Source organism: Stenella coeruleoalba (genome assembly GCF_951394435.1).
Source record: "Stenella coeruleoalba genome assembly, chromosome: 21".
NCBI lineage: Eukaryota > Metazoa > Chordata > Mammalia > Artiodactyla > Delphinidae > Stenella > Stenella coeruleoalba.
Genome location: NC_137167.1, coordinates 8,854,983 through 8,869,310, shown reverse-complemented (window position 1 = coordinate 8,869,310; position 14,328 = coordinate 8,854,983). Strand labels below are relative to the sequence as shown.

The window sequence follows — 14,328 nt, the reverse complement described above, 5'->3', positions numbered from 1 at the left end:
ACTCTCAGGACGACCTCCAATGTTCAGTAAAGGTTGGAATATTTGTCAGATGAATGAATGAGTGGTTGGAAAATATGCAGTGTTAGTGGGGAGTGAAGGATATTTTGTCATGGGCCGGTGGTCAGATGTGTTTTAAAATTGGCTCCACTGTCCTGCTTTGTTAAACAGAGCAGTGCTTTTGGGCTCTGGGTCATCACTAGTTCTTAACCCACCAGGCTGGCACGTGGTGATGCCTTGAGGAGCTCCTGGGGTGGGTAGCCAGGCTTGCTTCCTTACTTCGTGGTCCTGTGCCATGTTGCTTTTTCAGCTCTTCTTCATGTTTTACAGCAATTCTCAGACCTCTTTTGGCTATTTTGGCATCATTTTCTCTTCTAAAAATCGACCTCAGATTATCTAGGTTACATTTTGGATGGCTGATGACTTTTGGTATTCTATACTCTCATTAATGGGATGGTACTTGGGATAAATATTGAAGGATCGTTATAGGTTTTCTTCTGATAAATAAATCTCTTTTTTTAAAAAAATTTTTTTAAAATTTATTTTTGGTTGTTTTCAGTCTTCGTTGCTGCACTCAGGCTTTCTCTAGCTGTGGTAAGCGGGGGCTACTCTTCGTTGCGGTGTGTGGGCTTCTCATTGCAGTGGCTTCTCTTGTTGTAGAGCTTGGGCTCTAGGCGTGCAGGCTTCAGTAGTTGCGGCACGCAGGCTCAGTAGTTGTGGCTTGCGGGCTCTAGAGCACAGGCTCAGGAGTTGTGGCGCATGGGCTTAGTTGCTCCGCAGCATGTGGGATCTTCCCAGACCAGGGCTCGAACCTGTGTCTCCTGCATTCGCAGGCAGATTGTTAACCACTACACTACCAGGGAAGTCCCCAATAAATCCCTTTTTATAGAAGCCAAAAATATTTATTAGACCAAATTGATGTCTAACAGACGTTACTTGATGATTGGCAACAAATTAGAAGACTTTAGATACAAACATGAAACGAGCCAACTAAAGCCAACTTTCAACTATCTATGCTAGTGGGGGGCAGGGAGGGTATGGTGAAAAGAACCCAGATGCATGTGCTTCCACGTGGTGTCTTTTTGTTGTAGTCATTGCCGTTGCTTTTTGTGTTGAATTACCATTTTTTTGGTTGTTTTTTTTTTGCGGTACGCGGGCCTCTCACTGTTGTGGCCTCTCCCATTGCGGAGCACAGGCTCCGGATGCGCAGGCTCAGCGGCCATGGCTCACGGGCCCAGCCGCTCCGCGGCATGTGGGATCTTCCCGGACTAGGGCACGAACCCGTGTCCCCTGCATCAGCAGGCGGACTCTCAACCACTGTGCCACCAGGGAAGCCCTGAATTACCGTTTTGATGTGTCTGTTAAATTCCTGTGTATAACACATACTGATAACTAGAGCTAAATGGTTATTGTCAAACAAGAGCTGCGTCTGGTGCTACTGAGATGGCATGAGAGAGTGGAGACGTTGTTTAGATGGGGTAGCAAAGGACAAAATGGGGAAGGAAGGCAGTTAGGTCTGGGAAGACTGGTCTGCTTGATGAAATAAGAGATGTAGGGTTGGTGCAGCCCAGCTGTGGGGAGGATGAGAATCCAGGGAGTAGAAGGTCTCATCTGGGTCTTCCTCAGGTGTCCAAGGAAAGAGAACTTTGGACCAAGGATAGGATTAGGGTGGAGATGGAAAGAGGGAAATAGGTTCTCTAGGAGCAAGCTAGAGAAAACAAACCAAAGATGGGACTAGCCTACGCTCAGAGGATGTGAAAAGTGAGCTCCTTTGGAAGGGAGACAGGCTTAGATGTCTGGGGTGCCTGATCCGACCTAAATGTCTGCTGAATCCCTGAAGTAGTAACATAAATGATCACCGAAGAAACATATCCCCAAAAGCAGGGAATATTGAGATCTGAGTTTCATTTATGTGCCTATGATTACCCAAATCTGTGTTACAGTGGCCTTTAGACACCATCGCACCTTTGTTAAAATGTGTTCAAATGGAAACATATTGACTTCAAACCCTGTCTGACAACATAATATCCTCTCCGCACAAATTACAAAGTCTACATATAGGTGTTGATTTTTCTGAGCTCCATTTTGGGCCAGTTATTAAAATATCATCATCATCGTCGTCAGAGTTGTAACACAATGAAATATAATGAAATGACCTAATTACAGTCTTTCCTCTCTCCCACTGCAGTTTTAGAAAATAGGTCAAAGTCAATAGGATATTTACGTTCTCTTCCAGCCTCCAGTTTAGTAGCTTGAGTGTTCATGTCCTGAGAATACAAAAAAGGATGGGATATGGAATAAAGATTTTTAAAAATCATTGTTGCTACTCTGAATGTTAGGTACAGCTCTCTCCCATATGCCCTAACTGCTCATCTTCCAACTCCAGGAAAGTTCTTTTTTTTTAATGACTTATGAACATTGCTGTCTTCTGATAGGTGGAATGGCTGAAAAATGAGGAGCCCATTGACTCTGAACAAGATGAGAACATTGACACCAGGGCAGACCACAACCTCATCATCCGGCAGGCGCGGCTCTCGGACTCCGGAAATTATACGTGCATGGCGGCCAACATCGTAGCCAAGAGGAGGAGCCTGTCAGCCACAGTGGTGGTTTATGGTAAGACCAACCCAAAGGCCAGGAATGGATAGAGAGGACAGAAAGCAAAGAGGTAGAGGGAGGTGCATTTCATTAAAGCTTTCAATGTTTAGAACGGAAAGGACTTTGGGGGTTATCCATTATAGCGTTCTCTCCTGCCTCACCCCTTTGACAGGTGGAGGCAGATGCCTGTTTCTCTTTCATCCAGAATTGGACTTCTGGAGATAGTCAGTGACATTTTCGATCTCTTTTCAAAATAATTTAAAAAATTGTTTGTTTTCTTTCATTGTGTTTATATTTGAAACGAAATGAGGTGGGCAACTTCTGCTTCCCACTCTTCGCAAACCCAACATCCACCCCCCCCCCATCTTCCCCAGACCTGCTGTCGGCACCTCCTCTCCTGGCATATGAAATCCACCAAAAACAAACATGACTATTTGCTGAATATCTCAGGTATTGTATAAATGAAATTCCCAGCTATTGAAGTAAAGGCACTCCCTTCCACAATAGAAGAGCCCTGGGATTTATTTTTGAAGCATTTAAAGTTAATAGAAATTCAAATGCTGACATTTTCTTCTTATACTCCGGATTTTCAAGTGCTTTAGAGATACGTTGATGGTTCATCATTTCCTTGCAATGCAAATTCTCTGTATCCCTCCTGTATCAGAAGAGTAGATTGAGGGGTGGAGACTAGATCAGCCCTACTGTTGCCTCACGATGGGGCAGCCGGGGAGGGTCCCCGCCAGTGTCTTGGTACTCAACTCACAACACAACTCACAAGTGGCTTGCACATAGTAGGCAATCAGTAAATACCTCTTTCCTTTTTTTTCTCCCCTCCCCATTTTTCTCTCTCAGTGAATGGAGGCTGGTCTTCCTGGACAGAGTGGTCAGCCTGCAATGTTCGCTGTGGTAGAGGATGGCAGAAACGTTCCCGGACCTGCACCAACCCAGCTCCTCTCAATGGTGGAGCCTTTTGTGAGGGAATGTCAGTGCAGAAAATAACCTGCACCTCTCTTTGTCCTGGTGAGATATACGTAGATTCCCTTTTCCCTTCGGATCCACCAACATTATTGGGCTGGTATGAAGCTCTCAGTAGAACCTTCCTTTCCAAAGTTACCATCTTCCAAGTTCTTCGAGTGGAGCCTTTGTCCAAAGTGCTAATGTGGAACTCATTGTAATAGCAAGAACATGGGTGAAATACCTCTGTTTGGGGGCATAATTTTTTTCTTAATACTCAGATGACCCTAGACACTCACCATCAATAAGCCAAATGTTTTGACGTATTTTTATACTACCAGTGTTTGATTGGGCTAAGCCATCCCCTTCTCTCCTCGGGTTCTCCCATTTTGTAGCATTCATCTGTATAATAGGGATTAAGTGAGGTGTCTATGAGCACAAAACAGGTACCAAATCCTTGACCTTTTATCATCAGTCACCAATCAACTAACCTCATCAGTTTTACCTTTGTATTTATTGGCAATATAATTGGCAGAGATTGTATCACAGCAGTTTCCATTTCGAATGTGGGCTCTGCTTGCCTTCCTCTCTGAGTAGAGAGAGGCTTCCTTTACCAAATATGGCTTTTATGAGTTCTTTTGCTCGTCTTACTGGCTCTCACCCAATTTATACAATGAGGAGTAGCTGAGATGGAAGATGACTTTCTGAATGAGAAGCATATCCTCCCACTGAGAAATCAATTGATCCTGGGTCTCACATGCATGGTCAACCATTAGCTCCAAGGACACTGGACCAGAGACTCGTGTCTTTAAAATTGCGAGTCTAGTTCCACTCAGAGCTAAGGCCAGGCTCTCACCAGCAGCATATGCTTGGAGCTTTGTTTTGAATTTGCATTCAGTATACATTTATTGAGTGCTTACTATGTGCCGGGTACTGTGCAAGATACATGTATACATGTAATGTCGTTTAGCTCTGTGTTGTGATTTTTATGACCCCCAGTTGACAGAAATAGTGAAGTCAGGCTAAGTGCTTACTTAGGGTGCTTCACCCAGAAGTTGACAGAACCAAGATAAGGACTCAGACATTTTGCTTCAAGTTCAGTATTTGTATTTTACCCTGCTCTTGCCTAGCTACTCTAGATTAAAAATGGCAGTGTCTTCAGTAACCCACATAAGCATGGTTGGCCTTTTCCTGGGAGATAGTGGGACACTTGTCTCCAACAGCTGCCATAATCTCTAGGGTGGTTTTCTAGGAGAAATAGGTTCAGTTTGTTCGTTTCTACGTACAGCAGCAATGCACGACCCAAGAAATTCTATTTGTGTAAGTCTTGGCGTCTTGGGGTTTGGCTGACCTGTTTCAGTTTAATACTGTCAGTATATATGGGTTTAAGTTTTTCTTATTGAGGGGCTTTTAGGACTTGAAGAGCATTTATTCTGCTCTCTGTTCTAAACCATGAACCCACAAGGAAGCGGTGATTACCAGTGGTTCCTGCACATAGTGTATCTGTCCATCTAAGATGCATTTGGGCACGAAAGATGGGGAAAGAATGGATAATGACATTATTAGCTAACCCAAGGGCATGGGTAATTCAAATATTTGCCCAAATTCAGTAAATTGGTCTCATCCTGAAATAGCAAGAGAATTACGCCACTGCTTTTGTTAGCCTGTCTCTTTAGGAAAGAAACCACGGAGAGAAGATAAACACGTATATTATTTTGTTTTTGTGGTGGTGGTGACGGTTTAAAGTCCAGCTCTAAGAACAACAGCGGCCCTGGGGTGAGTCTCCCAACAGCTGCCAGATTCATTCTAACGATGGTTCCCTCTGTTTCCCTTTGAAGTGGACGGGAGCTGGGAGGTGTGGGGAGAGTGGTCAGTCTGCAGCCCAGAGTGCGAGCATCTGCGGATCCGCGAGTGCACAGCCCCAGCCCCAAGAAATGGGGGCAAATTCTGCGAAGGCCTAAGCCAGGAATCCGAGAACTGCACAGACGGTCTCTGCATCCTAGGTAACACCTTCTGTTGCACGTCTTCTGTGTCTGTCCAGCATAGGAAAAGAAATGCCATGACCGTTAATTCGGTGAAATAAGTTCACAGAAAACAAAATCTCCCAGAGCCAAGAGAATATGGGTGAAAAGTGTCGAACAGTAGACAAAGAGATGTTTAGTAGAGGTGGGGTCATTTTAAACATCGTTATCACTGTCAGTTCCACAAATGCTATGTTTATGATGGACGTAACCGGATATGATCTGAAGATACATGATGAAAGAAAATGAGTTAGGCTTTTGAGCTTAGCAAGTCTTTTCTTTTAGGGGCCAGCATTTTTTGGTTTGGTGAAATTCTGATACAGATCACCATATGCTTGTATTTCTCCCAGGAATTTTACAGCACTATCAAGTGTTTCGTGGTCCTCAGGGACCATGGTTCTGGAACAAAGGGACGTGTTGTGACTGTTGCCTTACAGATGGGGGGAAAATATGGCCCTGAGGAGGTGGGTGGGTTTTGTATCAAATTGGTCTGGCAAGGCAGGAAATAGAATGCTCATTTCAGAACTCCCAAGCCTTTGCTTTATTCCCGAGATTACATTACAGCCATCTTCAAGTGACTGTCTCCCTGGTTATGAAAGTATGGGAGGGTCAAATAGAGCCACATAGAGATTGGTTTTAATTTGGTGCTGTCCTATACTAGCTTCGTGGTCTTGGGCAAGTCATTTAGCTGCTTAACTTCTCTGACTGTAAGTCCCAAAAAAGTACCTATTGTTGGTTATCGTCAAGGCTCAGTGATAAAATAACGTATTTGAATATTTCATGGAACAGAATAGGTGCTCAGTAAATATCAGTTCCTTCTCTACTTGCCCACTCAGATGTGCTAAGGTGTATTTGATTTTTCTTAGATCCTTCAAAAACAGGAGATTCAAGGCATACCTATTCTCTAGAACCAGGTTGCCTTCTTGGAAAACATCCAGCAAAAAAGAAACAGTGTAGTTCAATAGTGTGTCATCTTTTCAGGAATATATGTCCTTTTTATTTGGGAAGATTATGGTATGAAGGAAACATCTAAGTTGCATTTTTTTTTCTGTATCAATATGACTAGCTGTGCTTGAAAGCAAGCCTCTACAAACAGTCGTATTTTCAAAATAAGTCTAAATGGTTAATACATTGAAACATTGAAAGAAGCACTTTCTCATAGCCCATAGTTCCTTTGTTTGCTGGTACTACTGCTGAGTAGCCTGCGTGTGTCAGATACAATACAAGGGTCTGTAACTAAAGGGAACTTACCCACCAGTCTCAGTGATGAAAGGGCCTGCTCTCGAATAAATACATCCCGTCCCCTTCCTAAATGTAAGGAAACATTTGTTTAAAATCAGCTGTATTGATGTCTAAGTTACATATGATACAGTCCACCCATTTTAATTGTGCAGTTGGATGAATTCTGACAAACATGTACGGTTGTATACACCATCACAAATAAGACAGAGAACATTTCCATTAATCCCCAAAGTCTCCTCATGTTCTTTTGCAGTCAGTCCTTTCCTCCTACCCCAACCACCTTCTACTTTCTTTCACTTGACATAATGCTTTTGACGTTCCTCCATGCTGTTACCTCTGTCAGTAATTAGTTCTTTCTTATTCTTAAGTAGTACTCCATTTGATGGATCTACCACAATTTGTTTATCCTTTCATGAGCTGACGGACATAGGGTTGTTACCATTTGGGGGCTACCATGAACAAAGCTTCTATGAACCCTTGTGTACAGATCTTTGTGTGGACATGTATTTTCGTTTCTTTTGGGTAAATACCTAGAAGTGGGATTGGTGGGTCATATCATAATTAGATATTTAACTTTATAAGAAACTTTCCACAGTAGCTGTAATCATTTCAGTTTTTACCACTAAGATGTAACTGTGCTAATTGTTCCACATCTTTGCCAACACTTGGTATTGGTCTTTTTAAAGTAAGTCATTCTAATGAGTAAGGACATTTGTGATTTTAATTTGCATTTCTGTAATGGCTAACGATATTGAGCAAATTTTCATTTGTTTATTGGTCATTCATCTATGTTTTTTGATGAAGTGTCTATTCCAGTCTTTTCAAATGTAAGGAAACAACACAAATTCATTAGCAAGAAGTTTAAGGAAATGTGTCTCTGGCCACCCTTGACTACCACCAGATTTATCTGAAATATACCTTTAAGGTATGACTATTTTTAACATGTTTGTAAACATATTCTTCCATTGATTAGGACTGTAGTTAGGACTCTAATCTCATATATCTTCTAAAAAGCTGTTGACAGTATAACTATGTGGCTACTGATTATAGTTTAGATGATCATTAGACACTTTTGAAATATTAGAAATAAGAAAGTACTGGTTGAATTTTAGATGACCATATAATAACCTTTCCTAACAACCAGCAACTGAGCTTGAGCTTGGGGAAAATTCTATGAATGTCAAGCTTCAACCTTGGTTGACTGACACTTAGAGTTACTGATTGAAGACAGACAATGGTTAGCTCCTAATGTGAGAAAGAATTGTTATCAAATATGTAAATATTATTCATTTGCACTTGTAATATATAGTTATTTTTTAGTTGAGTAAGAGTTATGTTTAGGGCTAAAAGGAATTACCAGCACTAAGAGGATAGTGACCAGTCTAGATCCCAATTTTAAAATCTGAGATATTGTATTCATCAGGGTTCTCCAGAGAAACAGAACCAATAGGATACGTATGTAAGATACAGGCTATAAACATATGCACATACATACATATGTAAAGAGATTTATTATGAGAAATTGGTTCATGTTATTATAGAGGCTGGCAAGTCCAGAATCTGCAGAACCAATGTCCCAGTTCAAGTCCAAAGGCTGGCAGGCTGCTATAGAGCCAGGAAGAGCCAATGGCCCAGTTCAGAGGCTTTCAGGCAGAAGTCTCTCGTACTTGGGAAGGATCAGGACTTCAGCTGATTAGATGTGACCCACCCACATTACGGAGGGCAATCTGCTTTTCTCAGCCTGTCCATTTCAGTGTTGGTCTCATCTGAAAACACCCTCACAGACTAATGTCTGACCAAATATTTGGGCACCTCATGGCCCAGTTGTGTTGGCACATAAAATTCACCATCATAAACGCATATGTACTTGGGAAGTCCCAAAGCATAGTTCTTTCCTTGGAGCCAGTCAAGCCGAGGTTCAGGAAATTGCTTTAATTACTGAATGAAACCCTTCTTTGGACATTGCCATGTGTGGTTTTAGTCTCACATGTGCAGTTTAGTGGATATGCTGTTTACATTTTCCAACAGTGGAAATCAAACGGGTAGGGAAACAGTGAGGTTTAGAATATGTTCAGCACTGAAGGTTGAGAGCTCTGTTAAATCCCCTCCTGAGTTTAAAATGCTGTGTAAGCCTTTCCTTTCTGTTCAATCTATTCGTTCCCCTATTCCCTTTCCTACTTAAGCATGAGTTTTTCTAGCATTCTTTGCCTCTGTAATATGCATATTAAGATGTCTGTCAGACATGATCAGAGACTCTTGATGGCTACAATGACTAAGCTTCGTGATGGAAAAAGAGTGAAGCCTGTGAAATCATAGAGGTGAATGAGATGTATTTATACATCAGTGGGAAAGGGGTATGTTTCTAAGAGCCCAACACTGGGACGTATTCTGCCCTTTTAGACAGAGAGTGGCTAGTCATGTCAACAAAAATGAATAGCATTTTACTATCTCTGCGGGAATCAATGAACAGCAGTCTAGTTAGATGATGCCAACATCACTCTATGCTTCTAGCTGGTACTTCGCCAGGGTGCTCTTGGTGAAACTAGCTGTGCTCTCAGGATAGAGATCCAGTGAAGGTTTGGTTTGATTAAAATAGCATTTGGCAACAGCTCTATGGAGCAGTCGCTTCCTGAAAGATCTAGGTCATGTTCCAATTTGGGGATTTCCTTCTTTTAAATTTTCTTCCCTTTATGCCAGATACGACCCTAAAGCAAGTCCTCAATTCCCAACTTCTCTTGGCAGTTACACAATGACATTGCTCGGCTGTTGGATGACCTACAGTTCTTTGCTTTTATTTAGCTCTCAACAAAGCATCTGGATTCCTTTTGTTGTCCCTGAGGGCTGCATTCCTCCTAGAGATGGAGCTGCCAGCTCTGAGTGATCACTTTAATATTGGGGTATGGTTGTTGCTAGGTCGGTTGTGACTAGCACAGGACCTTAGTGTTACGCTGTCCCAGATGGCCACACCTAAATGCCCTCAACAAGGAAAGAGATGCCCCAAGACCGGGGAGTGTAGGATTAAGCAGTTGGTACCAATAGCAGTGAGTCCGAGGTTCCAAATGACAAGCATAAACTAAACATCCAGGGCCTTTACGCTAGAACAGTTCTTTTCGAGGAAGATAATTACATGGGATGACCGTCGAGAGACAAGAACTCGTGGATCCATGTTTTTTAAGCATTAACGTCAAAATCAGGTAGTTTTCTGACCGCTGTCCTTCCTACTTGCTGAACTTAGCTGCTTCTGTGCCGGAGGATCACAGAAATGTCCGTATAAATGACATGTACGTTCCTCATTGGCAGGAACAGAAGGGTGAAAATAGTGGGGTGTTTAGTTTGAGTCTGAGAAGTAAGGGGAGCCTGCTCCCTCTCCTTTTTATTCCAGCAGATGAAAAACTAAGGGCTTTGGCTTCAGAGGATTGAGTGAATCTGCTTCAGAGGGGATTAGGGCCCAGATGTGCAGTGAGAACGAAGCCAGAGAAATGTCACAGGGACCCAAAAGAGAGAGGAAATCTTCAAGGCTGAGCTACCTGATAGCTAATCAGTCCTTCTTGTCAGGATGTGAGCTAGGTCATTTCAACATTGACAGTTCAGAAATGGAAAGATCAGTTACATCGTGCTTTGTTTTCATTTCTCCTGCGTTACACTGATAAGAAAAGTTGGAGGTGACAGTTTGGAAACCCCATCAAGGATAAAGATGTCTATACAATAGCAGGTTCAAATAAACATCCCCAAGCTACATCTCATAATCTAACCACATTGTTGAACTATCTACTTAAGTGACCTAAAGGAAGCACCTGAAAAGATGAGCCTGTAATCACATCAGAGTACAGGTTGCCTTGGAAGCATTTTCTCATTGTTATCCATTACAGTAATTACCTGGGTCCCTTCCCTGTATTTCTTTAGGGCACTGAATAAGAGAATATTCACTCCAGAGTTAGCTAAGTGCATCCGAAACAACTCTTACTTTTTGCTAGTGGTTTACAGAATATCCGTTTCATATATAAGATTATAACAGATGGATGTCCCTTTACCAAAACGAAAACCGTCATGTCCTTTCTTTGGGCAGAGAGTCAGGAATCATATTGGACTCTTCTGAAAACTTTTTGTTGGATAAGGTCATATTTCAGGACCTGCCGCACTACATAATTGGTTAATTATAGCACAGTGAAATTCTATATAGCAAAGAAATAAAAATGGCATCAGCAAGATAACATGCTAGCACAATGCATTAAGTTGTCATGAAGTTTCCTACTGCTTGTTAATTCTCCCAAGTAGTTTTAATGTTAAAAACCCATTTCCATTCCATTTGTAGTACATAGTAGGTATTCCTTTTTCCATGAAGATTTTCCCTAGAAATACCCAATAGCTGCCTTTCTGCATAACAAACAATTGATTAATTCAGAGTTGCCTTTATGTAGACAGCATAGAAAATGTGGATATAATATTGCAGACCCACAGGAGTGATAAGAATGTAGATTTGGACATATGTGGTGTCATTAGCAACTTAGCCACAATCTCTCTCCCATGCCCCAATAATACTTTCCCGTTATGAGACCCAATAAGAAGACCAGTGAATAACACGCTTTAACGAGACAGAGTGAAGTGGCTCATAACAGAAGTTTCCGTTGTGCTTAATTAAAAAAGAAAATAGAGATAGCTCAATACTCATATGTCTTAGTGAAAGCGTTTTTTTTAAATTCTACAAGGCGAAAACTTTTACTTTTGTGCCTTGTGGTAAGAGGATTTGAACTCTAGTGCCACATCCTGTGTGGAATTGAGCATAAAAAGGAAAAAGAATGAGCCACATACGGCAAATTACCATAAAATGTCTCCGCTTTGTTATCCACCCTCTGTGGACTTTTCTGCATTTATGCCTTGTTAACAAGAAGATAAAGACAGCTGATTGTCTTTTTGAGCATCATCCCCCTTCCAAGTAAGGACTGACCTTCATCCATTGGCCCATTGACGATTGATATGTATTTAGTAAACCACTGAAAATCTATGGCCTCAGGCATAGAAAATAAATTTATGGTTACCAAAGAGGAAAGTGGGGTGGGGGATAAGTGAGGAGTTTGGGATTCACATACACACACTACTGTATATAAAATAAGTAAATAACAAGGACTTACTGAATAGCACAGAGAACTATACTCAATATTCTGTAATAACCTAAAAGGGAAAAGAATCTGAAAAAGAATATATATAACTGAATCAGTTTGCTGTACACCTGAAACTAACACAACATTGTAAACCAACTATACTTCAATTAAAAAAAAATCTGTGGCCTTTCTTTTCAACCAGCTCTGAAACAAGGACTTAAGATGCCTTTTTATTCTTTTGCGGTACGCGGGCCTCTCACTGTTGTGGCCTCTCCCGTTGCGGAGCACAGGCTCCGGACGCGCAGGCCCAGCGGCCATGGCCCATGGGCCGAGCCGCTCCGCGGCATGTGGGATCCTCCCAGACCGGGGCACGACTCCGCGTCCCCTCCATCAGCAGGCGGACTCTCAACCACTGCGCCACCAGGGAAGCCCTAAGATGCCTTTTGTGATGCAGGAAATTTTCCCTTTGTCATCATCATCTCTTTATTTCTTCCCAGACGTGTGCCACATGTACGTAGTCATGACAGAGTAACCTACATAAAAATTTCCTTCTCAGCTAATAGAAACCAATGCAATTATTCTGTTTCTTTCTTCTTCTTTTTCCTATTCCTGTCAACTCCCCCTGACCCACCACCACCATATTTCCATATGAACGTTTACACTGGACTTACATTCTTCTGGTGGAATTGGACAGGAAGTACTGTCATACTCCAGAAACATGTCTGGAAGATTGTTTATCTCTGAGGCATCTTGTTAACTTTGTTCATTTTATGAGAGGAATTGAAATAAAACATCTCTCCTGTAAATAGGAAAGACTCTAACATTAAATTTGGGCAGCTGGAGAACAGGATACATAACTCCATATCACATTACTTAGAGAGGGTACACACGGTACACACGTCACATTAGAGAGAGAGGAAGAAGACTAAAACAAAACCAAACAAAACAGAACAACCCCAAGAAAACCAGATAGACAAATAAGAACAGATCCCCGTGACAGTGTACACTGGAGACAGAAAACCCAGTAGAAAGCTTAAAAACATTTCTTAAGGACGGGAAATTTTAGCCACAGGGCCAGATGGTTGATGGGAATACAAATTCATTACAAAGAAAAGAGAAATATTTTGTAGATGGCATCCCCAAGAAGCACAGGGAAGGCACTGGCTCCTAATTGGGGATTGCGAGAGGGTACAGAGGTTGAGTTTCCATGAGAGCTGGCCCAGGATGGGCCTGGGTTGAGCTGGCATTGAGAGCAAAGGCTGAATGGCCTTCCAGCGTCCTCTGTGATTCTGAGTTGAGATGTTATTCTCTTTCTGAAAAATTAGAAATGGACATGAACCTAGAATTGAGAGAAATGAATGAGCTGAGCCTATAGGATTTGAACATTTATCCTATAGGTAACAGGTTGAAGAATCCGGGCTCTGGCGTCAGATTGCTTGAGTTTGAATTTCGGTTGCAATGCTATGAGCAAATTTCTTCATTTCTCTACGCCTAAATTTATTCCTCTATAAAAGAAAAGTTATAATAGTGTCTATTACAAAGGGTTCGTTTTGAGGAGGAAATGACCTAAACCATGCAAAGCATTTGACATCTGTAGTGAGCACTCCATTTGTGTAAATAATAATAATAATGTGTGTGTCTTCTAGTAAAGGGATTCCTGTGGCAGAAAAAGTGTGTTTTCCATGTTCTGTGGAAGAGTTGACAAGTGACACTTTAGATATTTTGTTGAAACATTTCCTAATATATCTGACTAATACAGTGTCTAATGAAATAAAATGTGCTTCACATTAAAATCTATGGGACACAGATTGTGTTCTTTGTATGAACCAGTTCTGAGGGGTAATTTGAGACATACCGTTGGTTGGAGGAACACGGTTTACAAGGACCCTAACAACTCATGAGGATTCTTCAACTTGGTGTCAGACCAAAGTGTCAATATCCTTTCCCAGAAACGTCTGAGAAGTAGCTGAGAGAACAGCTCTTGATTTTCCAGTCTTCCTTTGCAGGGGGGATTTAGTTATGAGGAGGAGACAGACCAGGTGATCTCTGAGGTCCCAACAAGTCCTAAAATTCTATGATTGTAACAACTAATTAAAAATAACTCAAGGGGAAGGCCCAGGAGAGAAGCCTGGATGGTCCCCAAGTGAGAAAATCATTCTTCATTATACTGAGAGCTTCCCTCGTGTTATGAAATACGCATGTTCTAACAATTGTGTTAGAAAATAAATTTTCATAAAGCAAATTCTAATTTGTCAACACACATTTAATGATCCTTTGTCACTGGTGGGGGGAAAATCCCCCACACGCACTACTAGACCATAACACAATCTCCACATCCCAGGATTATCGTCCTGGTGCCGGCTCTTCTGGATCAATGGTATCTGTTACATGTCAACACTTCCATCATTCGACATTCC

The 14,328-nt window shown here is 41.8% G+C and overlaps 1 protein-coding gene across 6 annotated transcripts in view; it reads left to right on the top strand.

Annotated features, from left to right (window-relative positions):
- Positions 1 to 14,328, top strand: part of UNC5D (unc-5 netrin receptor D) — a 597,345-nt gene that overhangs the window by 474,839 nt on the left and 108,178 nt on the right. For all 6 annotated transcript variants that reach the window (XM_079909331.1, XM_079909333.1, XM_079909330.1 and 3 more), the window contains 3 exons: positions 2,433 to 2,613; positions 3,448 to 3,615; positions 5,388 to 5,552. In XM_079909331.1, the coding sequence (XP_079765457.1) occupies positions 2,433 to 2,613; positions 3,448 to 3,615; positions 5,388 to 5,552 (514 nt within the window). The remainder of the gene's footprint in view (positions 1 to 2,432; positions 2,614 to 3,447; positions 3,616 to 5,387; positions 5,553 to 14,328) is intronic.